Consider the following 25,610-nt stretch of genomic DNA (forward strand, 5'->3'; position numbering starts at 1 on the left):
CCTCCCTATGTCCCGCCCGTGGCTCCTTTGGGATTTGTCGGTGGTTTTGGAGGCCTTGCAAGAGTCTCCGTCTGAACCTCTTGAATCTGTGGACCTTAAGTGGCTTACTCTTAAGGTCTTGTTTCTGCTGGCTATTGCCTGTGCTAGACTGGTTTCAGACTTGGGTGCCTTATCCTGTGGGTCACCTTTTTTGATTTTTCACCGTGACCGGGCGGTTCTTCGGACGCACCCTGGTTATCTACCTAAGGTGGTGTCATCTTTCCACCTTAATCAAAAGATTGTGGTTCCAACTTTATTTCTGAATTGTCCTCCAAAAAGCGGTCTTTGGATGTGGTATGGGCTCTCCATATCTATGTGAAGAGGACAGCCTCCATTAGGAAGTCTGATTCTCTTTTCAGACTCTTTGGTTTTCTCAAACGTGGCTAGCCTGCGAATAAGCAGACCGTGACCAGATGGATTAGAATGGTGATTGCACAAGCTTATGTACAGGCTGGTCTTCCAGCTCCTGCTACCATCAAAGCCCATTCTTCTCGGTTGGTTGGACCTTCTTGGGCAGCCCGCCGTGTTGCGACCCGTGAACAATTATGCAAGGCGGCTACGTGGTCCTCAGTGAACACGTTCATAAGGTTCTATGCCTTTGATACTTCCGCCTCCCAGGATTCCTCCTTTGGATTCCGGTTCTTGTGCCCGCTACAGTGCGCCTCCTCCCATGAGGAACTGCTTTAGGACATTCCCGATGTTATCCCTGTGGAACCGAGTGTACCCCGCTGTAGAAAAGGAGATTTATGTTAAGAACTTACCTTTGTTAAATTTTTCTGCGAGGTACACCCTGGCGCACTTAGCATCTTTGGGTTTGTATGGCATTAGCCGCTGATACCTTCTCCTGTCGTGAGAATGTGGTGTATGTGGCTACTAACATTTGTCGTCTTTTCTCTGACGTCCTAGTGGATGCTGGGACTCCGTAAGGACCATGGGGATATAGCGGCTCCGCAGGAGACAGGGCACAAAATAAAAGCTTAAGGATCAGGTGGTGTGCACTGGCTCCTCCCCCTATGACCCTCCTCCAAGCCTCAGTTAGATTTTTGTGCCCGGCCGAGAAGGGTGCAATCTAGGTGGCTCTCCTGAGCTGCTTAGAATAAAAGTTTAGTTAGGTTTTTTTATTTTCAGTGAGTCCTGCTGGCAACAGGCTCACTGCATCGTGGGACTAAGGGGAGAAGAAACGGACTCACCTGAGTGCAGAGTGGATCGGGTTTCTTAGGCTACTGGACACTAGCTCCAGAGGGACGATCACAGGTTCAGCCTGGATGGGTCACCGGAGCCGCGCCGCCGTCCCCCTTACAGAGCCAGAAGAGACGAAGAGGTCCGGTGAAATCGGCGGCAGAAGACATCCTGTCTTCAGACTAAGGTAGCGCACAGCACCGCAGCTGTGCGCCATTGCTCTCAGCACACTTCACACTCCGGTCACTGAGGGTGCAGGGCGCTGGGGGGGGAGCGCCCTGAGACGCAATATAACAGAATACCTTAGGTGGCAAAACAGAATACATCACATATAGCTCCTGGGCTATATGGATGTATTTTTAATCCCCTGCCATTTTACACAAAAAAGCGGGAGATAATGACGTCGTGAAGGGGCGGAGCCTATCTCCTCAGCACACAAGCGCCATTTTCCCTCACAGCTCCGCTGGAAGGACGGCTCCCTGACTCTCCCCTGCAGTCCTGCTTCAGAATCAGGGTAAAAAAGAGAAGGGGGGGCATTGTTGGCAGCAAATAACAATAATTAACAGCAGCTATAAGGGAATAACACTTATATAAGGTTATCCCTGTATATATATATAGCGCTGGGTGTGTGCTGGCAGACTCTCCCTCTGTCTCTCCAAAGGGCTAAGTGGGGTCCTGTCCTCTATCAGAGCATTCCCGGTGTGTGTGTGCTGTGTGTCGGTACGCGTGTGTCGACATGTATGAGGAGGAAAATTATGTGGAGGCGGAGCAGTTGCCTGCGTTGGTGATGTCACCCCCTAGGGAGTCGACACCTGACTGGATGATTGTATTTAAACAATTAAGTGATAATGTCAGCAATTTGCAAAAAACTGTTGACGACATGAGACAGCCGGCAAATCAGTTAGTGCCTGTCCAGGCGTCTCAGACACCGTCAGGGGCGCTAAAACGCCCGTTACCTCAGTGGGTCGACACAGACCCTGACACAGATACTGAGTCTAGTGTCGACGGTGACGAGACAAACGTAATGTCCAGTAGGGCCACACGTTACATGATCACGGCAATGAAAGAGGCATTGAACCTTTCTGACACTACAAGTACCACAAAGAAGGGTATTATGTGGGGTGAGAAAAAACTACCAATATTTTTTCCTGAGTCAGAGGAAATAAATGAGGTGTGTGAAAAAGCGTGGGTTTCTCCCGATAAAAAACAGCTAATTTCTAAAAAATTATTAGCATTATATCCTTTCCCGCCAGAGGTTAGGGCGCGTTGGGAAACACCCCCTAGGGTAGATAAGGCGCTCACACGTTTATCTAAACAAGTAGCGTTACCGTCTCCTGATACGGCTACCCTCAAAGAACCAGCTGATAGAAGGCTGGAAAATATCCTAAAAAGTATATACACACATACTGGTGTTATACTGCGACCAGCAATCGCCTCAGCCTGGATGTGCAGTGCTGGAGTCGCATGGTCGGATTCACTGACTGAGAATATTGATACCCTGGATAGGGACAATATTTTGTTAACTATAGAACATTTAAAGGATGCATTATTATATATGCGTGATGCACAGAGGGATATTTGCACCCTGGCATCAAGAGTAAGTGCTATGTCCATCTCTGCCAGAAGAGCGTTGTGGACGCGACAGTGGTCAGGGGATGCGGATTCCAAACGGCACATGGAAGTATTGCCGTATAAAGGGGAGGAGTTATTTGGGGCTGGTCTATCGGACCTGGTGGCCACGGCAACGGCTGGAAAATCCACCTTTTTACCCCAGGGCACTCCACATCAGCAGAAAAAGACACCGTCTTTTCAATCTCAGTCCTTTCGTTCCCATAAGTACAAGCGAGCAAAAGGCCACTCCTTTCTGCCCCGGGGCAGAGGAAGAGGAAAAAGACTGCACCATGCAGCCGCTTCCCAAGAGCAGAAGCCCTCCCCTGCTTCTGCCAAGTCTTCAGCATGACGCTGGGGCTTTACAAGCAGACTCAGATATGGTGGGGGCCCGTCTCAAAAATTTCAACGCGCAGTGGGCTCACTCGCAAGTGGATCCCTGGATTCTACAGGTAGTATCGCAGGGGTACAAACTGGAATTCGAGGCGTTTCCCCCTCATCGTTTCCTGAAGTCTGCTTTACCAAAGTCTCCCTCCGACAGGGAGGCAGTTCTAGAAGCCATTCACAAGCTGTATTCCCAGCAGGTGATAATCAAGGTACCCCTCCTGCAACAAGGAAAGGGGTATTATTCCACGCTGTTTGTGGTACCGAAGCCGGACGGCTCGGTGAGACCAATTTTAAATCTGAAATCCTTGAACACTTACATAAAAAGGTTCAAATTCAAGATGGAGTCACTCAGAGCAGTGATAGCGAACCTGGAAGAAGGGGACTATATGGTGTCTCTGGACATCAAAGATGCTTATCTCCACGTCCCGATATACCCTTCTCACCAAGGGTACCTCAGGTTTGTAGTACAAAACTGTCATTATCAGTTTCAGACGCTGCCGTTTGGATTGTCCACGGCACCTCGGGTCTTTACCAAGGTAATGGCCGAAATGATGATTCTTCTACGAAGAAAGGGCATTTCAATTATCCCTTACTTGGACGATCTCCTGATAAGGGCAAGATCCAGGGAACAGTTAGAAGTCGGAGTAGCACTATCTCAGGTAGTGTTACGTCAGCACGGGTGGATTCTAAATATTCCAAAATCGCAGCTGATTCCAACGACACGTCTACTGTTCCTAGGAATGATTCTGGACACAGTCCAGAAGAAGGTGTTTCTCCCGGAGGAGAAGGCCAGGGAGTTATCCGAGCTAGTCAGGAACCTCCTAAAACCAGGACAGGTCTCAGTGCATCAGTGCACGAGGGTCCTGGGGAAAATGGTGGCTTCTTACGAAGCGATTCCATTCGGAAGATTCCATGCAAGAACATTTCAGTGGGATCTACTGGACAAATGGTCCGGATCGCATCTGCAGATGCATCAGCGGATAACCCTGTCGCCAAGGACAAGGGTGTCTCTCCTGTGGTGGCTGCAGAGTGCTCATCTACTAGAGGGCCGCAGATTTGGCATTCAGGATTGGATCCTGGTAACCACGGATGCCAGCCTGAGAGGCTGGGGAGCAGTCACACAGGGAAGGAATTTCCAGGGCCTGTGGTCAAGCTTGGAAACGTCTCTTCATATAAACATTCTGGAACTAAGGGCCATTTACAATGCCCTAAGTCAAGCAAAACCTCTGCTTCAGGGTCAGGCGGTGTTGATCCAATCGGACAACATCACGTCAGTCGCCCACGTAAACAGACAGGGCGGCACGAGAAGCAGGAGGGCAATGGCAGAAGCTGCAAGGATTCTTCGCTGGGCGGAAAATCATGTGATAGCACTGTCAGCAGTATTCATTCCGGGAGTGGACAACTGGGAAGCAGACTTCCTCAGCAGACACGACCTTCACCCGGGAGAGTGGGGACTTCACCCAGAAGTCTTCCACCTGATTGTAAACCGTTGGGAAAAACCAAAGGTGGACATAATGGCGTCACGTCTAAACAAAAAACTGGACAGATATTGCGCCAGGTCAAGGGACCCTCGGGCAATAGCAGTGGACGCTCTGGTAACGCCGTGGGTGTACCAGTCAGTGTATGTGTTCCCTCCTCTGCCTCTCATACCAAAAGTACTGAGAATCATAAGAAGGAGAGGAGTAAGAACTATACTCGTGGTTCCGGATTGGCCAAGATGGACTTGGTACCCGGAACTTCAAGAGATGCTCACGGACGAACCGTGGCCTCTACCTCTAAGAAAGGACCTGCTACTGCAGGGGCCTTGTCTGTTCCAAGACTTACCGCGGCTGCGTTTGACGGCATGGCGGTTGAACGCCGGATCCTGAGGGAAAAAGGCATTCCAGAAGAAGTCATCCCTACTCTGGTCAAAGCCAGGAAGGACGTAACCGCAAAACATTATCACCGCATTTGGCGTAAATATGTTGCGTGGTGTGAGGCCAAGAAGGCCCCTACGGAGGAATTTCAACTGGGTCGTTTCCTTCATTTCCTGCAAACAGGACTGTCTATGGGCCTAAAATTAGGGTCCATTAAGGTTCAAATTTCGGCCCTGTCGATTTTCTTCCAGAAAGAACTGGCTTCAGTACCTGAAGTTCAGACATTTGTAAAAGGGGTGCTGCACATACAGCCTCCTTTTGTGCCTCCAGTGGCACCTTGGGATCTCAATGTGGTGTTGAGTTTTCTAAAGTCACATTGGTTTGAACCACTTTCCACTGTGGACTTAAAATATCTCACATGGAAGGTGTCGATGCTGTTAGCCTTGGCTTCAGCCAGGCGTGTGTCAGAATTGGCGGCTTTATCATATAAAAGCCCTTACTTGATATTTCATTCTGACAGGGCGGAATTGAGGACTCGTCCTCAATTTCTACCTAAGGTGGTTTCTGCATTTCACATGAACCAACCTATTGTGGTACCTGCGGCTACCAGGGACTTAGAGGACTCTAAGTTGCTTGACGTTGTCAGGGCCTTGAAAATATATGTTTCCAGGACGGCTGGAGTCTGAAAATCTGACTCGCTGTTTATCCTGTATGCACCCAACAAGCTGGGTGCTCCTGCTTCTAAGCAGACGATTGCTCGTTGGATTTGTAGTACAATTCAGCTTGCACATTCTGTGGCAGGATTGCCACAGCCAAAATCAGTAAAAGCCCATTCCACAAGGAAGGTGGGCTCATCTTGGGCGGCTGCCCGAGGGGTCTCGGCTTTACAACTTTGCCGAGCAGCTACTTGGTCAGGGGCAAACACGTTTGCTAAATTCTACAAATTTGATACCCTGGCTGAGGAGGACCTGGAGTTCTCTCATTCGGTGCTGCAGAGTCATCCGCACTCTCCCGCCCGTTTGGGAGCTTTGGTATAATCCCCATGGTCCTTACGGAGTCCCAGCATCCACTAGGACGTCAGAGAAAATAAGATTTTACTTACCGATAAATCTATTTCTCGTAGTCCGTAGTGGATGCTGGGCGCCCATCCCTAGTGCGGATTGTCTGCAATACTTGTATATAGTTATTGTTACAAAAATTCGTGTTATTATTGTTGTGAGCCATCTTTTCAGAGGCTCCTTTGCGTTTATCATACTGTTAACTGGGTTCAGATCACAAGTTGTACGGTGTGATTGGTGTGGCTGGTATGAGTCTTACCCGGGATTCAATATCCTTCCTTATTATGTACGCTCGTCCGGGCACAGTATCCTAACTGAGGCTTGGAGGAGGGTCATAGGGGGAGGAGCCAGTGCACACCACCTGATCCTTAAGCTTTTATTTTGTGCCCTGTCTCCTGCGGAGCCGCTATATCCCCATGGTCCTTACGGAGTCCCAGCATCCACTACGGACTACGAGAAATAGATTTATCGGTAAGTAAAATCTTATTTTACCTGCTACTGCATTGGACTGGTTAACAAAACTGAGCTCCTGTGCATGGAAGCGGGGACAGTGATCGCAAAAATGCGCTATGGCGCGTATTGTACTCCCTTTTGAGGCATAGAGGGGGGGATGCAGAGAGGCACACAGGGGGGACGCAGAGAGGCACGGGGGGGAGCAGAGAGGCACAGAGGGTGGGAGGAACGCAGAGAGGCACAGAGGGGGGAATGCAGAGAGGCACACAGCAGGAGAAAGGTGTGAGGCACAGAGTGAGGGGGAAGGCAGAGGGGACACAGGGGAGGGAGGTGTGGAATGACAGGAGATTGGATTGACACAAGCGTTGTCTATTTTCACTTTGTTGAAAGGACCCAGATGCTACCTTGACACAAGGGGAAGGAGTCTGGAAAGGTAGGGGGCTGGAGAGAGACAAGAGGTTGGAGTAGATTCAGGGGGCATGAAGTGACGCAGGGAGAACGAGTCTGGGTGAACCTTTGTTTGATGATGCATTGGTTATATTCCTACACAAAGAGGCAGCTTCCGTCCAGGTGATCTCCTACATGAATACTGAATACCGACTGAAGACGCTGCCTGCCCAGGGAGGATCCATTTCTTCAGAGGTTCCCCGTTGCAGTGACACCACCATGTAGGTAAGGTGTATTTGGAATAGAATAGAGAGAAATACTCCCAGAGTGACCAGAAATGAATGGCATATCATGCTGGCACACTCCCATTTCGAGTGGCCACGTCCCTAAGACCGAAGTACCACTGCCCATAACATCACCCCACAAACCTGTCCCTTCACACTGTCACCTACCAGACCTTACCACCTACCGCCCCTTGTTGCGAGGCCACACCCGCTTTCCCAAAAGCACTCTGTCTGGCGCCCACTTCTAAACTCAGTAGCTGCTATCTACCCGTACCCACTCCGTTACCCCAGCACTGGCTGCAGATAGCCCTATCCTTATCAGCAGTACTGCCGCAATTACTATCTACCCTTACTCTCTCCCTATCCCCAATACTGTTTGCCCCTATAACCCTACTTGCCATCCAGTACTGTCCCAGCTGCTATTTACCCTTTCCCTCTACCTAACCCCAGCACTGCCTGCAGATAGCCCCCTCCTTGTCACCAGTACTGCCTCAGTTGCTATCCACCCTTACTCTATTCCTACCCCCAGTACTGTTTGCCCCTATAACCCTCCTTGCCATCCAGTACTACCCCAGCTGCTATTTACCCTTTCCCTCTACCTAAACACAGCACTGCTTGACACTAGCCCCCTCCCTCCCAGCACTTTCCCAAGTGCTTTCTACACTCAACCCCCCAGCACTACCTGCCCTTACCCCCCTTTATCCTAACTTCTCCCTGCCTCTACCAACAGTTCTACCCCAGCTGCTGCTTGCCCTTAAACCTCTTTACCCCAAATGCTGCCTGTCCCCAGCACTGTCCCAACTGCTGCCTGCCCTCATCCCCCATAATTTGTGATGGGACCCAGAAATTGTGGAATAGGACCCCAATTTTTTTACGTAATGGGTCCCTGGGACCCACAATTTTATTCGCTCACCGCGATCACTGGGGGTTATAGAGGAGGTGGCGCTGAGCATCTTAGGAACAGTCAAAGCTTTTAGCCTGTTGGTGCCTCGTATCAAGATCCAACTCTACACCCCGATGTTATCCCTGTGGATCCCAGTGTACCTGGCAGAAACAGATTTAACAAAGGTAAATTCTTACCATAAATCTCCTTTTCTGAGCTGAGTGTACAAAAAAAAGCTCACACAGACGATTCCTCCCTGTGTGAAGCATGTGCTTCAGAGGTTACGTTAGTTAATCCGTCCCAAGACGCTAATTTTCCCGCCTGGGCGGTAGTGCTCACAGGAACCATCTCATAATTACATAATGAGGTGCCTGCTTTGCAAAAGACTGTTAAGGAGATTCCTCAAAATGATGTGCTTTCTATTGCTACAGAACCACGCTGGGTGGCAGGTCATCTCTCTCAGGACAAACCTGAAGAGGATGATCGTGAGTTGGGTGAAATTACTGACCCAGCGCAAAGTATTTCCACAGGATCCTTTTCGGGGTCGAACCTCTTATTTTAGCGCTAAGTTTTGAACACTTCCGAAACTACGACACCGGATTCACCATATTCTGCTTTATTTGGTAGAAAGCAGCGTTCATCGGACACTTATCCTTTTTCCAAGAAACTGAATGATCAGCTGACGGAGGCTTGGAAACACCCGGACAAGCGGTTTCAGATGCCTAAAAAGTTTTCTAAGTGTTTATCCATTTCCATCAGCTATGATGGATGAATGGGAGATGTTACCTCGAGCGGACTCCCCTCTATACAGGTTGTCCAAAAATACTACACTACCTGTTCTGGGAGCAACTTCGTTGAAAGAACCGTCTGACTGGAAGCTGGACACCATGTTGAATTCCATCTATTCAGCCACAGGTATACCAATTAGACCAACCTTTGGTGAGTTCCTGGGTGAACAAGGCATTGGAGCAATTGGGCCATTAAATTGATAAAGGACTTACAAGAGGGAGTTCCGTTAGAAGAAGTATTGATCTTAGCGGAACATATTAAGGAATCAGCTGTATACCTAGGAGAAGCGGCTAGAGATATCGGACAAGTTAACTCGAGAATCTCAGCAGCAACTATTGCAGCCAGAAGAGTTCTTTGGTTATGGCAAGTTGACGCTGAGTCAAAAAGAGCGGCGGAAGCACATCCGTTTACGGGTGACATTCTTTTTTGGAAAAGAACTAGACTTGTTAATTTCTCAGGCTACGGGTGGTAAATCTACCTTCCGCCACCACCTAAGCGCTCTTATACTGGAATTTCCTTTTGGCCTTTTCGTTCACTCAGCCTTTTAGATGACGCTTAAGAGATACACCCTTGCGAGGTAGAGGCCGCGGCAAGCAATCAGTCGCTGCTCGTTGTCAAGACCTAAAGCCTGCAGAAAAGACCGTGGCATGACTGTCTACCCTCCCACCGCGGCCCAAGTATGGTGGGAGCGTGGCTTTGAAACTTACATGATGCCATTTTCAAGATATCAGAATGCGTGGATTCGCAATATCTTCCAATGGTACAAGTTAGAGTTCTAATTTTTGCCGCCAAAGAAATATTTTACGACAAGTCTTCCACTTCTTCTGGACAAATGTTTGGCCCTTCAAGGTGCAATACAGTCCTTGGTAGAATTGGCTGTGTTAATGTTGGTACCACTGCTTCAACGGAAGATGGGTTACTATTGCAATCTTTTCATAGTACCAAAACCAGACGATACTGTACGACCAATACTGAATCTGAAATCGTTAAATCAGTTTGTCTGATTACCGGTTCAAGATAGTCGCTCAACTCGGTGATGTGGAGCCTGGAACCCAAGGAATTTATGATATCTCTAGACATCAAGGATGCATATCTCCACATTCCGATATGGGTACCACACCAAGCGTTTTCTCAGGTTCGCTATTCAACAGGATCATTTTCAGTTCAGAGCCTTACCATTCGGTCTGTCCACAGCCCCCAGGGTGTTTACCAGGATCATGTCGGTGATGATTGCTCAACTCAGATCATTGGGAATCACAATAATACCATGCCTAGACGACCTCCTCCTCAAAGCTCCATCAGATCTCATTCTCCAGGAGCATGCTCTATTAACATACAAGGTGTTAGTGGAACACAGATGGACAATCAATTTTCGAAAATCCAACCTTCAGCCATCACAGTGTATCCAATTTCTATGTGTGATCCTGGACATCAACGTCCAGAAAGTTTTTCTGCCTCCAGACAAAGCTATGGGTATACAGAAACTGGTCCTAGCTATCCTCAAGCCAAGGCTGGTACCAGTCAATTTTATGCATTTGTTTGCTTGGGGAAATGGTAGCAGCATTCAAAACTCTGGAGTTCGGCCATTTTCATTCACATCCTTTCCAGCTGGATCTGTGACATCAATGGTCGGGATTGCATCTACACCTTCAACACTTAGTTCGACTGTCTCCAGAGACGCGACTTTTGCTTCTTTTGGTTGCTCCAACTGCACAATCTCACCGTGGTCAGGCGGTTCAGGGTATGGGACTGGACGCTCCTAATGACTGATGCCAGCCTCGGGGGTTGGAGCACGGTTGTGTTGGACTTCCATCTTCAGGGCCATTGGTCTCCACAGGAGTCACTGTTGCCAATAAATGTGTTGGAACTGAGAGCAATCTACAATGCGCTGGTAAAAGCTGCCCAAGTTCTTCGATCCAAGGCGGTAAAGGTTCAATCGGACAATGCGACTTCTGTAACGTACGTTAACAAGGGAGTAACTCGTAGTCGTTAAGCGATGCAAGAGGTGACACGCATTCTCCAGTGGGCCGAACGCAACGCTGTAGTCCTCTCAGCAGTATTCATTCCAGGAGTAGACAATTGGGAAGCAGACTACCCCAGCCGTCAGGGTCCACATCACTGAGAATGGGCACTTCACTCAGAGGTGTTCAGCGCTCTGACACAGCGCTGGGGGTATCCGGAGGTGGGTCTCATGACGTCCCATCTCAATCATCAGCTTCCTCGATACATCTCCAGAACTTGGGATCCTGAGGCGGAAGCTGCAGACGTTTTGGCCGTACAACCTAGTATACGTATTTTCTCTGTTTCCTGTATTGTCTCAAATTCTCAAGAAAATCAAGCAGGCGTCAATCACGGTGATCTTTCAGCACCAGATTTGCCTCGGAGAGCTTGGTTTTCAGACCTGTGCCTTCTGCTAGCGGACGATCCTTGGCCTCTACCTCTGCGAGCGGATCTACTCCAACAAGGGCCCTTCGTGTATCCAGATTTACTACGACTACATTTAATGGGATTGCTCTTGAGGCAGACATCCTAAAACGCAAAGGGATTCCGGAATGTGCAATTTCCACGATGTTATGTGCACGAAAACCTGTTACGGCAGCCCGTTACCATCGCACCTGGCGTTCCTATACTCTTTGTGTGACCGAAAAGGGTTTCAATCAGATTATTTTGCTCTTTCTTCAGGCAGGTTTAGGTTCCGGACTTTGTCTAGGATCCCTGAAAGTTCAGGTATGTGCCTTATCGATTTTCTTTCAGAGACGCCTGGCTCTCCTACTGGATGTGCAAACTTTCCTACAAGGGGTCCATCGGGTACAACCCCCGTTTGTACCCCCTATGGCTGTTTGGGACTTGAATCTGAGGCTGGATTATCTGCAGTCACCCTATTTTGAACCCTTGAAAGACGCAGATATTAACTATCTTACTTGGAAGACTGATTTTCTATTAGCCATAGCTTCAGCCCAGAAGGTATCTGAAATAAGTGCCTTGTCTTGTATGCCTCCCTACTTGATTTTTCACACGCTTACTTTCTTCCCAAGGTCGTGTCAGCTTTTCATATTTCATATTGTACCGTACTTACAGGAGGACTCTGGGACACCTTCTTTAAATGTAGTGAGAACGTTGAAGATCTACGTGCAATGGACAGCACAGTTACGAAAGATTGATGCTTTATTCATGCTTTCTGCTCTTCCGCGGTGAGGTTGGACTGCTACTAAGCAGACCTTGGCCCGCTTGATTCGGTTGACTATTCATCAAGCCAATCTAGGTGACCTGCATTATCCATTGCGGCCCACTCTACTCTCTCAGTTGGCTCTTCCTGGGCCGCTAGTAGGGGAGGCTACCACGTCTAAACTCTGTAGAGCAGCCACTTGATCCAGTCTTCATACGTTTGCCAAGTTCTACAAGTTTATTACTTTTGCGTCTTTATCTTCACGGTTTGGCAGTCTTGTTTTTCAGTTCTTCAGCGATCTCCAACCCAGGGGGGAACTTTGGGACGTCCCACGGTCTTGAAGTTGTGCCAGTGTCCCCTAGTAGCTGGCAGAAAAAGGATGTGGGTAAATCCCTTTTTCGGAAGCCATAGGGGACACTGGCTGCCCCTCCGTCACTGTTCTCTTGCTTTCATTGTTGTTTTGTCTGGTTGTTATGTGCTCTCTTCCCTCGTATAGTTCTGTTCTCTTGTTCCCGTCTAATCTTTAATTCATAACTGAGGGATGATGGGGGATAGAGGGGGAGAAGCCTGTTTTACTACTTGGATTATTTGAAAGGGCCAGCTCCCTGTAAGCCACCATCATCACCCAACAGTCTGGAAGTTGAAGTTGTGCCAGTGTCCCCTATGGCTTCCAAAAAAGAGATTTATCGGTAAGTACCAAAATGCTTTTTTTCTTTTTTTTTTAAGTCTTCTTGAACTACTTATTGTGTCCTGAGGAAGCAAATGCATGAACAGATTTTTTTTTTGTGTGTGTAGTTTGAGCAATGAAGTCCAACATACAATATCTCCACTGCCACATTCAGAAGTACCGGATGCTTTTATTGGTGTGCCTATGTCAAATTCCAAGAGGTTGTCCAGGTTAGTAGTAGTAATTATTGTCATGGGAATTGTTGCTGCTTTGACCAACTTAAGCTGCAGCTTCATAAAATTCATTGATCTGCAACAACGCACTAAAATAGTCAGGTTTTCTATTCGAGCGTAAAACGTGTTTAATGTTTTCCGCATAAACTGTATATTCTGATTGTTAGTTGGTTAAGTATTTTTAAGGTTAATAACGCAACCTTTTGAACTGTATAATGTTCATATTGTTTCATTATCTAAATAGCCTGTTTCTGATTGGCAGATTTCTGGATTCTGTTGTCCATCCAGTCATGGCAGAGCCGTCACCCCTAATCACAGATTTTGAAAGTGTCAATCAAAAAACACCTCATAGAACTTCTATGCCACTGACCTCTAGCCCTTTTCGGTCAAGTCTACTCAAAACTGCACAGTTAAAAAATCTTGCCAGAGCATCTGAATTTAATCTCTTGGAAACACCTCCTGTAGTCAGGGTAAGTAAATACTTGTATTAGCAGAAATGACTAATTTCATCATGTGCTCCATAAGCAATGACACTGAAAGTATGAGTCGCAAAATAGTCACCTGCTCTTAAATTGTGTCGTAGTCTCAAAGGGGAGAACTGACTAATACCTCTTTCACACCGCACGACTAACCCGGTAACGACCCAGAATATTGCCGAGCCCACGTGGGTCAGTGCGGGGTGTGAAAGCATTATGGTGGAATTCCCGGGTTGCCTGACCTGGTAATTCAACCCGGGAATAAAGCAGTGTTATTCCCGGGTTAAAATACCAGGTCAGTGGCAGCGTGAACGGTCTGCCGTGTCGATGCGACCCAGCACCTGTTAACTACATAGGAAAGAGGTGGCACGGAAATTAGCTCTTCTCCCAGCTCTGCCTCCGCCCCTGCTGCCGGCTCCACACCCCGTCTCTATGGCAACCATCCTGGCATATTGCCGGGTCGGTAAGCCAGCAGATAGGGTTCAATGCCGGATCCCACCTGGGAAGGACCCGTTTCCAATTCCCGGGTGGGATCTGGCATTGGAGGTGTGAAAGCGGTATAATACCCCTTTCTCTGACGTCCTAGTGGATGCTGGGACTCCGTCAGGACCATGGGGAATAGCGGCTCCGCAGGAGACAGGGCACAAAATTTAAAAGTTTGACCACTAGGTGGTGTGTACTGGCTCCTCCCCCTATGACCCTCCTCCAAGCCTCAGTTAGGTTTTTGTGCCCGTCCGAGCAGGGTGCAATCTAGGTGGCTCTCCTAAAGAGCTGCTTAGAAAAAGTTTGTTAGGTTTTTTATTTTCAGTGAGTCCTGCTGGCAACAGGCTCACTGCAACGAGGGACTTAGGGGAGAAGAAGTGAACTCACCTGCGTGCAGGATGGATTGGCTTCTTAGGCTACTGGACACTAGCTCCAGAGGGACGATCACAGGTACAGCCTGGATGGGTCACCGGAGCCGCGCCGCCGACCCCCTTGCAGATGCCGAATAGAGAAGAGGTCCAGAAACCGGCGGCAGAAGACGTCTCAGTCTTCATGAGGTAGCGCACAGCACTGCAGCTGTGCGCCATTGCTCTCCGCACACTTCACACCAGCGGTCACTGAGGGTGCAGGGCGCTGGGGGGGGCGCCCTGGGCAGCAATGTAATATACCTATTCTGGCTAAAATATATCACATATAGCCCCTGGGGCTATATGGATGTATTTAACCCCTGCCAGGTTCCAAAAAAAACCGGGAGAAGAAGCCCGCCGAAAAGGGGGCGGGGCCTATTCTCCTCAGCACACAGCGCCATTTTCCTGCCCAGCTCCGCTGCGAGGAAGGCTCCCAGGACTCTCCCCTGCACTGCACTACAGAAACAGGGTAAAAACAGAGAGGGGGGGCACTTATTGGCGATATTTATAATATTTGAGCTGCTATAAAGGGAACACACTTATTAAGGTTGTCCCTATATATATTTATAGCGCTTGGGTGTGTGCTGGCAAACTCTCCCTCTGTCTCCCCAAAGGGCTAGTGGGGTCCTGTCTTCTATCAGAGCATTCCCTGTGTGTCTGCTGTGTGTCGGTACGTGTGTGTCGACATGTATGAGGACGATGTTGGCGTGGAGGCGGAGCAATTGCCTGTAATGGTGATGTCACCCCCTAGGGAGTCGACACCAGAATGGATGGCTTTGTTTATGGAATTACGGGATAGTGTCAGCACGCTACAAAAGTCGGTTGACGACATGAGACAGCCGGCAAACCAGTTAGTACCTGTCCAGGCGTCTCAGACACCGTCAGGGGCTGTAAAACGCCCTTTACCTCAGTCGGTCGACACAGACCCAGACACTGACACTGAATCCAGTGTCGACGGTGAAGAAACAAACGTATTTTCCAGTAGGGCCACACGTTATATGATCACGGCAATGAAGGAGGCTTTGCATATCTCTGATACTGCAAGTACCACAAAAAGGGGTATTATGTGGGGTGTGAAAAAACTACCGATAGTTTTTCCTGAATCAGAGGAACTGAATGAAGTGTGTGATGAAGCGTGGGTTACCCCAGATAGAAAACTGCTAATTTCAAAGAAGTTATTGGCATTATACCCTTTCCCGCCAGAGGTTAGGGCGCGCTGGGAAACACCTCCTAGGGTGGATAAGGCGCTCACACGCTTATCAAAGCAAGTGGCGTTACCGTATTCCTGATACGGCCGCCCTCAAGGATCCAGCTGATAGGAGGCTGGAGAATACATTAAAAAGTATATACACACATACGGGTGTTATACTGAGACCAGCAATCGCCTCAGCCTGGATGTGCAGTGCTGGCGTGGCTTGGTCGGAGTCACTGTCTGAAAATATTGATACCCTGGATAGGGACAGTATTTTACTGACTATAGAGCAGTTAAAGGATGCATTTCTTTATATGCGAGATGCACAGAGAGATATTTGCACTCTGGCATCAAGAGTAAGTGCGATGTCCATATCTGCCAGAAGAAGTTTAAGGACGCGCCAGTGGTCAGGTGATGCGGATTCCAAACGACATATGGAAGTATTGCCGTATAAGGGGGAGGAATTATTTGGGGTCGGTCTATCGGATCTGGTGGCCACGGCAACGGCCGGAAAATCCACCTTTTTACCCCAGGTCACCTCCCAGCAGAAAAAGCCGCAGGCTTTTAAGCCGCAGTCCTTTCGTTCCTATAAGAACAAACGAGCAAAAGGACATTCCTATTTGCCCCGAGGCAAAGGAAAGGGTAAGAGACTGCAACAAGCAGCTCCTTCCCAGGAGCAGAAGCCCTCCCCGGCTTCTACAAAGGCGTCAGAATGACGCTGGGACCTTACAAGCAGACTCAGGGGCGGTGGGGGGTCGCCTCAAACATTTCAGCGCACAGTGGGCTCACTCGCAGGTGGACCCCTGGATCCTGCAGGTAGTATCTCAGGGTTACAGGTTGGAATTCGAGAAGTCCCCTCCTCGCCGTTTCCTAAAGTCTGCTTTGCCAACGTCTCCCTCCGACAGGGCGACGGTATTGGAGGCCATTCACAAGCTGTATTCTCAGCAGGTGATAGTCAAGGTACCCCTCCTACACCAAGGGTACCTCAGGTTAGTGGTCCAAAACTGTCATTATCAGTTTCAGACGCTGCCGTTTGGATTGTCCACGGCACCCCGGGTCTTTACCAAGGTAATGGCCGAAATGATGATCCTTCTTCGAAGAGAAGGCGTCTTAATTATCCCTTACTTGGACGATCTCCTGATAAGGGCAAGATCCAGAGAACAGCTGGAGGTCGGAGTAGCACTAACCCAAGTAGTGTCCAACAACACGGGTGGATTCTGAATTTTCCAAAATCCCAACTGATCCCGACGACACGTCTGTTGTTCCTAGGGATGATTCTGGACACTGTTCAGAAAAAGGTATTTCTTCCGGAGGAGAAAGCCAGGGAGTTATCCGATCTAGTCAGGAACCTCCTAAAACCAGGAAAAGTATCTGTGCATCAATGCACAAGAGTCCTGGGAAAAATGGTAGCTTCTTACGAAGCGATTCCATTCGGCAGATTCCATGCACGAACTTTTCAGTGGGATCTGCTGGACAAATGGTCCGGATCGCATCTGCAGATGCATCAGCGGATAAAATTGTCCACAAGGACAAGAGTGTCTCTGCTATGGTGGTTGCAGAGTGCTCATCTGTTAGAGGGCCGCAGATTCGGCATACAGAACTGGGTCCTAGTGACCACGGATGCCAGCCTGAGAGGCTGGGGAGCGGTCACACAGGGAGGAAACTTCCAGGGTGTGTGGTCAAGCCTGGAGACGTCTCTTCACATAAATATACTGGAGCTAAGAGCAATCTACAATGCTCTAAGCCTGGCAAAACCTCTACTTCAGGGTCAGCCGGTGTTGATTCAGTCGGACAACATCACGGCAGTCGCCCACGTAAACAGACAGGGCGGCACAAGAAGCAGGAGGGCAATGGCAGAAGCTGCAAGGATTCTCCGCTGGGCAGAAAATCATGTGTTAGCACTGTCAGCTGTGTTCATCCCGGGAGTGGACAACTGGGAAGCAGACTTCCTCAGCAGACACGATCTGCACCCGGGAGAGTGGGGACTTCATCCAGAAGTCTTCTACATGATTGTGGTCCATTGGGAAAGACCAATGGTGGACATGATGGCGTCCCGACTCAACAAAAAACTGGACAGGTATTGCGCCAGGTCAAGAGACCCTCAGGCAATAGCTGTAGACGCTCTGGTAACACCATGGGTGTACCAGTCAGTGTATGTGTTTCCTCCTCTGCCTCTCATACCAAAAGTACTGAGAATTATACGGCAAAGGGGAGTAAGAACGATACTCATGGCTCCGGATTGGCCAAGAAGAACTTGGTACCCGGAACTTCAGGAGATGCTCACGGAAGATCCGTGGCCTCTACCTCTAAGACGGGACCTGCTTCAGCAGGGACCGTGTCTATTCCAAGACTTACCGCGGCTGCGTTTGACGGCATGGCGGTTGAACGCCGAATCCTAAGGGAAAAGGGCATTCCGGAAGAGGTCATCCCTACCCTGGTAAAAGCCAGGAAGGAGGTGACTGCACAACATTATCACCGCATTTGGAGAAAATATGTTGCGTGGTGTGAGGCCAGGAAGGCCCCGACGGAGGAATTTCAACTGGGTCGATTCCTACATTTCCTGCAAACAGGATTGTCTATGGGCCTCAAATTAGGGTCCATTAAGGTTCAAATTTCGGCCCTGTCGATTTTCTTCCAGAGTGAATTGGCTTCAGTTCCTGAAGTCCAGACTTTTGTAAAAGGAGTACTACATATACAGCCCCCGGTTGTGCCCCCAGTGGCACCGTGGGATCTTAATGTAGTTTTGGATTTTCTCAAATCCCATTGGTTTGAGCCACTCATATCGGTGGATTTGAAATATCTTACATGGAAAGTAACCATGCTACTGGCCCTGGCTTCAGCCAGGAGAGTGTCAGAATTGGCGGCTTTATCGTATAAAAGCCCATATCTGATTTTCCATTCGGACAGGGCAGAACTGCGGACGCGTCCTCACTTTCTGCCTAAGGTGGTTTCAGCGTTTCACCTGAACCAGCCTATTGTGGTGCCTGCGGCTACTAGCGATTTGGAGGATTCCAAGTTGCTGGACGTTGTCAGAGCATTGAAAATATATATTTCAAGGACGGCTGGAGTCAGAAAATCTGACTCGCTGTTTATACTGTATGCACCCAACAAGCTGGGTGCTCCTGCTTCTAAGCAGACGATTGCTCGTTGGATTTGTAGCAGAATTCAACTTGCACATTCTGTGGCAGGCCTGCCACAGCCTAAATCTGTCAAGGCCCATTCCACAAGGAAGGTGGGCTCATCTTGGGCGGCTGCCCGAGGGGTCTCGGCATTACAACTCTGCCGAGCAGCTACGTGGTCAGGGGAGAACACGTTTGTAAAATTCTACAAATTTGATACCCTGGCTAAGGAGGAGGACCTGGAGTTCTCTCATTCGGTGCTGCAGAGTCATCCGCACTCTCCCGCCCGTTTGGGAGCTTTGGTATAATCCCCATGGTCCTGACGGAGTCCCAGCATCCACTAGGACGTCAGAGAAAATAAGATTTTACTTACCGATAAATCTATTTCTCGTAGTCCGTAGTGGATGCTGGGCGCCCATCCCAAGTGCGGATTGTCTGCAATACTTGTACATAGTTATTGTTACAAAAAAATCGGGTTGTTATTGTTGTGAGCCGTCTGTTCAGAGGCTCCTACGTTTGTCATACTGTTAACTGGGTTCAGATCACAAGTTGTACGGTGTGATTGGTGTGGCTGGTATGAGTCTTACCCGGGATTCAAAATCCTTCCTTATTGTGTACGCTCGTCCGGGCACAGTATCCTAACTGAGGCTTGGAGGAGGGTCATAGGGGGAGGAGCCAGTACACACCACCTAGTGGTCAAACTTTTAAATTTTGTGCCCTGTCTCCTGCGGAGCCGCTATTCCCCATGGTCCTGACGGAGTCCCAGCATCCACTACGGACTACGAGAAATAGATTTATCGGTAAGTAAAATCTAATTTTTACACCAAGCTTTTGACCAGGGTTATTGTTGGGTCTACCCGGGTCAAAGCTTGGTGTAAAAGGGTCCTTGAAAAATTACACAGGTCGAGTGACCAGGGAATCCGACTCTGGTAGCTACCAGGATTGGACCCGGGTAACGATGCAGTTTTAATAGCTTGACCCAGGTTATCCAACCCGGGTTATAATGAAAAGCTGCTGATTGGCTGCATATGCAGAGGTCCGCCTTAAGGGGAGGGTCTGTGAGTGACATGCAGGGCAGACTCTATAATCACCTGGGTCCAATGTGCAGTGTAAATAGGGTCTGACCCAGGTTGGAACAGTGTCTGGAAACCTGGATTGAACCTGTGTTTTTGGTGTAAAAGTGGTATGAGCCTGCATTGGCTATTCTGACTTTGACCCAATTTATTGTTGAGCCCATACAGCTTTCTCCATGTACCCGAGGGTTGAACAAGGGTTTTCTCCATTCTGCCCATGGCCCCTAGGGTTGAACGAGGGTTTTCTCCCTTCTGCTGAATTCTCGATGAATTACTTCATTTGAAAGTCATTGGCCAGATGTTTGTAGCGGTTTGGGCCAAAAGCAGGGTGATGACCAGGCAGGATCTCAAGGTTTCCTCCTCTTTTAAGAGGTTTCTAGAGGTAGCCACTTAAATGAGGCCTAGGAAGCACCAGAGTCCTGTGTAATTCAGCACTAGGGTATATCAGACTCTGATTGCTCTGCTCCATAATAAGGTGAGATTAAAATTTGTTGTGTCTGGACAAGGAGTCCATGAAGCTGCAGGGTTTAGTATTTGTCACACTGTCCACACTAAATCATCTAAACAGTCAGAACAGCAGTGAGGCAGAATAACACTACTTTGGTTTAAAAGAAAGAAAAACATTTGTCCAAAATAAGCGCAAATCCTATTACAAGTGCTGCAGCTACTGTCAAAAGTGCATTTCTCCTTCATCCTGGCTGGGGAACACTGGACCATTGGATTGATAGAGTACTGCAGAAGCTGGCACTTAAAAGACTGTACCTTTTAAATCCTAAGCTCCTCCCCCAGCATGCCAGTATTCTTTTGTTGCCTGAGGAGTAAGGCATGTTTTGGGGCTTCTGTGCAGCCCTTTCATCATTTTTTTTTCTTTTCTTTTTTTTTTTTGTAAATATTTTATTTTGCCCCTTAGGGAGCGGTCTGATATCTTGGATCTCACAAAGGAAGCCTGGAATCCACCAGATAAGAAGTTCTCCGTTCCTCACAAGTTTGTCTCTCTTGATCCTCTCCTGGCAATCGTGTGACCAGGTGGAAGCTGCCTCCCAAGGTTGAGGATGCAGTGGCGCATTTAGCTAAGCATACTGCTCTTACTGTTCAGTGCTCAACGTCCTTTAAGGATCCGCTGGATAAAAAAAAAAATTGAAAGGTTGTCTCAAGTCAATTTTTTATAGGCTCTGGGGTCATTGTGCAACCTGTGCATGGGTGGCTCGAGCTACTGAGACTTGGACCAATATACTCGTGGTGTTTTTAAAGTGATTCATCCAGGAATTCCCTACTGGAATTGGCGGAATAACTTCGGGATTCAGCTGAATATACTGTATGTGTGAGGCTGTACAAGATGGTGCTCGGTTAGCTTCCAGAGTTTTGGCTACTTCCTTGATTGAAAGTTGAATGGCTTATTCTGGCCGACCTTGAATCTTTGCGCCTTGAACACCAGGGGGGAAATTTACTAAAATGGGAGTTGTATTTAAGATGGGATGTTGCCCATAGCAACCAATCCGATTCCAGGTATCTTCTAGAAGGTGCTAGATAAATGAGAAATAGAATCTGATTGGTTGCTATGGGCAACATCCCATCTTAAATAGAACTCCCATCTTAGTAAATTAACCCCCTGGTTGTGGGTGGATCATTTTAGAATGGAATCTCTCTGATGGAGGCCAACAAATATTTGTCCTCACTGGACGTCGGGGATGCGTATCTTCATGTTCCCACTTGGATAGGTCATCATTCTTGCTTCCGTTTTCTCTGACGTCCTAGTGGATGCTGGGAACTCCGTAAGGACCATGGGGAATAGCGGGCTCCGAAGGAGGCTGGGCACTCTAGAAAGATTTATGACTACCTGGTGTGCACTGGCTCCTCCCACTATGACCCTCCTCCAAGCCTCAGTTAGATTTTGTGCCCGGCCGAGGTTGGATGCACACTAGGGGCTCTCCTGAGCCCTTAGAAAGAAAGTATAGATTTAGGTTTTTTATTTTCAGTGAGACCTGCTGGCAACAGGCTCACTGCAGCGAGGGACTAAGGGGAGAAGAAGCGAACTCGCCTGCTTGCAGCCGGATTGGGCTTCTTAGGCTACTGGACACCATTAGCTCCAGAGGGATCGACCGCAGGCCCAGTCCTTGGTGTTCGGTCCCGGAGCCGCGCCGCCGTCCCCCTTACAGAGCCAGAAGCAAGAAGAGGTCCGGAAAAAACGGCGGCAGAAGACATCAGTCTTCACCAAGGTAGCGCACAGCACTGCAGCTGTGCGCCATTGCTCCTCATACACACTTCATACTCCGGTCACTGAGGGTGCAGGGCGCTGGGGGGGGGGGGGGCGCCCTGAGAAGCAATAATAACACCTTGGCTGGCAAAAATTCCACAATATATAGTCCCAGAGGCTATATATGTGGAAAATACCCCTGCCAGAATATGGAAAAAAGCGGGAGAATAGTCCGCGGAAAAGGGGCGGAGCTATCTCTCACAGCACACTGGCGCCATTTCTCCTTCACAGATCTGCTGGAAGGAAGCTCCCTGGCTCTCCCCTGCAGTCTACACTACAGAACAGGGTAAAAACAGAGAGGGGGGGGCACTAAATTTAGGCGCAGTATATAATATATAGAAAAAGCAGCTATAGGGGACATAACTCGGTTAGTCCCTGCATTATATAGCGCTCTGGTGTGTGCTGGCATACTCTCACTCTGTCCCCCCAAAGGGCTTTTGTGGGTCCTGTCCTCATTCGGAGCATTCCTTGTGTGTGTGCGGTGTGTCGGTACGGCTGTGTCGACATGTTTGATGAGGATAATGATGTGGAGGCGGAGCAGATGCCTTTAGAAGGGATGTCACCCCCTGCGGGGCAGACACCTGAGTGGATGAGCTTATGGAAAGTAATGAGTGCACGTATAGACTCCTTACATAAGAAAATTGACGACATGCCAAATGTGGGACAGCCGACTTCTCAGCTCGTGCCTGCCCAGGCGTCGCATGGGTCGTCAGGGGCTCTAAAACGCCCGCTACAGCAAGCAGACCCAGATGTCGACACTGATACTGACACCAGTGTCGACGACGATGAGTCTAACCTGATGCCCACTAAGGCCATTCACTGCATGATTGAGGCAATGAAAGAGGTGTTACACATTTCTGATATAACTACAGGTACCACTAAAAAGGGTATTATGTTTGAAGAGAAAAAACTACCCGTAGTTTCTCTATCGTCCTTGTGGATGCTGGGGTTCCTGAAAGGACCATGGGGAATAGCGGCTCCGCAGGAGACAGGGCACAAAAAGTAAAGCTTTCCGATCAGGTGGTGTGCACTGGCTCCTCCCCCTATGACCCTCCTCCAGACTCCAGTTAGATTTTTGTGCCCGGCCGAGAAGGGTGCAATCTAGGTGGCTCTCCTAAAGAGCTGCTTAGAGAAAGTTTAGCTTAGGTTTTTTATTTTACAGTGAGTCCTGCTGGCAACAGGATCACTGCAACGAGGGACTTAGGGGAGAAGGAGTGAACTCACCTGCGTGCAGGATGGATTGGCTTCTTGGCTACTGGACATCAGCTCCAGAGGGACGATCACAGGTACAGCCTGGATGGTCACCGGAGCCGCGCCGCCGGCCCCCTTGCAGATGCTGAAGTAAGAAGAGGTCCAGAATCGGCGGCTGAAGACTCCTGCAGTCTTCTAAAGGTAGCGCACAGCACTGCAGCTGTGCGCCATTTCCCTCTCAGCACACTTCACACGGCAGTCACTGAGGGTGCAGGGCGCTGGGAGGGGGGCGCCCTGGGAGGCAAATGAAAACCTTTTTTGGCGAAAAATACCTCACATATAGCCCCCAGAGGCTATATGGAGATATTTAACCCCTGCCAAGATTCACTAAATAGCGGGAGACGAGCCCGCCGAAAAAGGGGCGGGGCCTATCTCCTCAGCACACAGCGCCATTTTCTCTCACAGAAAGCCTGGAGAGAAGGCCCCCAGGCTCTCCCCTGCACTGCACTACAGAAACAGGGTTAAAACAGAGAGGGGGGGCACTGATTTTGGCGATATTGAGATATATATAAAGATGCTATAAGGGAAAACACTTATATAAGGTTGTCCCTATATAATTATAGCGTTTTGGTGTGTGCTGGCAAACTCTCCCTCTGTCTCCCCAAAGGGCTAGTGTGGGTCCTGTCCTCTGTCAGAGCATTCCCGGTGTGTGTGCTGTGTGTCGGTACGTGTGTGTCGACATGTATGAGGACGATGTTGGTGAGGAGGCGGAGAAATTGCCTGTAATGGTGATGTCACTCTCTAGGGAGTCGACACCGGAATGGATGGCTTATTTAGGGAATTACGTGAGAATGTCAACACGCTGCAAGGTCGGTTGACGACGTGAGACGGCCGACAAACTATTAGTACCGGTCCAGGCGTCTCAGAAACACCGTCAGGGGCGTTAAAAACGCCCATTTACCTCAGTCGGTCGACACAGACACGGACACTGAATCCAGTGTCGACGGTGAATAAACAAACGTATTTCTCATTAGGGCCACACGTTAAGGGCAATGAAGGAGGTGTTGCATATTTCTGATACTACAAGTACCACAAAAAAGGGTATTATGTGGGAGTGAAAAAACTGCCTGTAGTTTTTCCTGAATCAGATAAAATAAAATGAAGTGTGTGATGATGCGTGGGGTTACCCCGATAGCAAATATTGGCGTTATACCCTTTCCCGCCAGAAATTAGGGCGCGTTGGGAAACACCCCTTAGGGTGATAAGGCGCTCACACGCTTATCAAGTGGCGTTACCGTCTCCAGATACGGCCGCCCTCAAGGAGCCAGCTGATAGGAAGCTGGAAAGATATCCTAAAAAGTATATACACACATACGGTGGTTATACTGCGACCAGCGATCGCCATCAGCCTGGAGATGCAGTGCTGGGTTGGCTTGGTCGGATTCCCTGACTGAAAATATTTTATTCATATAGAGCATTTAATAGGATGCATTCTATATATATGTACGTGAGATGCACAGAGGGATATTTGCTCTCTGGCATCAAGATAAGTACGTTGTCCATATCACCCAGAAGATGTCATGGACACGACAGTGGTCAGGTGATACAGATCCCATACGGCACATGGAAGTATTGCCGTATAAAGGGAAGGAGTTAGTTGGGGTCGGTCCATCGGACCTGGGGACCACGGCAACAGCTGGGAAATCCAACCTTTTTACCCCAAGTTACATCTCAGCTGAAAAAGACACCGTCTTTTCAGCCTCAATCCTTCCTTTCCCATGAGGGCATGCAGGCAAAAGGCCAGTCATATCTGCCCAGACATAGAGGTAAGGGAAGTAGACTGCAGCAGGCAGCCCCTTCCCAGGAAAAGAAGCCCTCCACCGCGTCTGCCAAGTCCTCAGCATGACGCTGGGGCCATGCAAGCGGACTCAAGGTGGGGGGGTAGTCTCAAGAGTCTCAGCGCGCAGTGGGATCACTCGCAGGTTGACCCCTAGATAGTACAAGTATTATCCCAGGGGTACAGATTGGAGAGTCGAGACATCTTCTCCTCGCAGGTTTCTGAAGTCTGCTTTACCAACGGCTCCCTCCGACAGGGAGGCAGCATTGGAAACAATTCACAAGCTGTATATCCAGCAGGTGATAATCAAAGTACCCCTCCTACAACAAGGAAAAGGGTATTATTTTTCCACACTATATTGTGGTACTGACGCCAGACGGCTTGGTGAGACATAGTCTAAACTGAAATCTTTGAACACTTACATAAAAGGTTCAAATCGAGATGGAGTCACTCAGAGCAGTGATAGCGAACCGGAAAAAAGGGGACTATATGGTGTCCCTGGACATCAAGGATTACCTCCATGTCCAAATTTGCCCTTCTCAACAAGGGTACCTCTGGTTCGTGGTACAGAACTGTCAATATCAGTTTC

General features: G+C 48.9%; 1 protein-coding gene across 2 annotated transcripts in view; it reads left to right on the plus strand.

Annotated features, from left to right (window-relative positions):
- AHCTF1 (AT-hook containing transcription factor 1) overlaps positions 1-25,610 on the plus strand; it is a 648,646-nt gene that overhangs the window by 526,915 nt on the left and 96,121 nt on the right. For both annotated transcript variants that reach the window (XM_063917783.1, XM_063917782.1), the window contains exons 26-27: positions 12,885-12,986; positions 13,252-13,459. In XM_063917783.1, coding sequence (XP_063773853.1) covers positions 12,885-12,986; positions 13,252-13,459 — 310 coding nt within the window. The remainder of the gene's footprint in view (positions 1-12,884; positions 12,987-13,251; positions 13,460-25,610) is intronic.

Source organism: Pseudophryne corroboree, chromosome 4 (assembly GCF_028390025.1).
Source record: "Pseudophryne corroboree isolate aPseCor3 chromosome 4, aPseCor3.hap2, whole genome shotgun sequence".
Classification (NCBI taxonomy): domain Eukaryota; kingdom Metazoa; phylum Chordata; class Amphibia; order Anura; family Myobatrachidae; genus Pseudophryne; species Pseudophryne corroboree.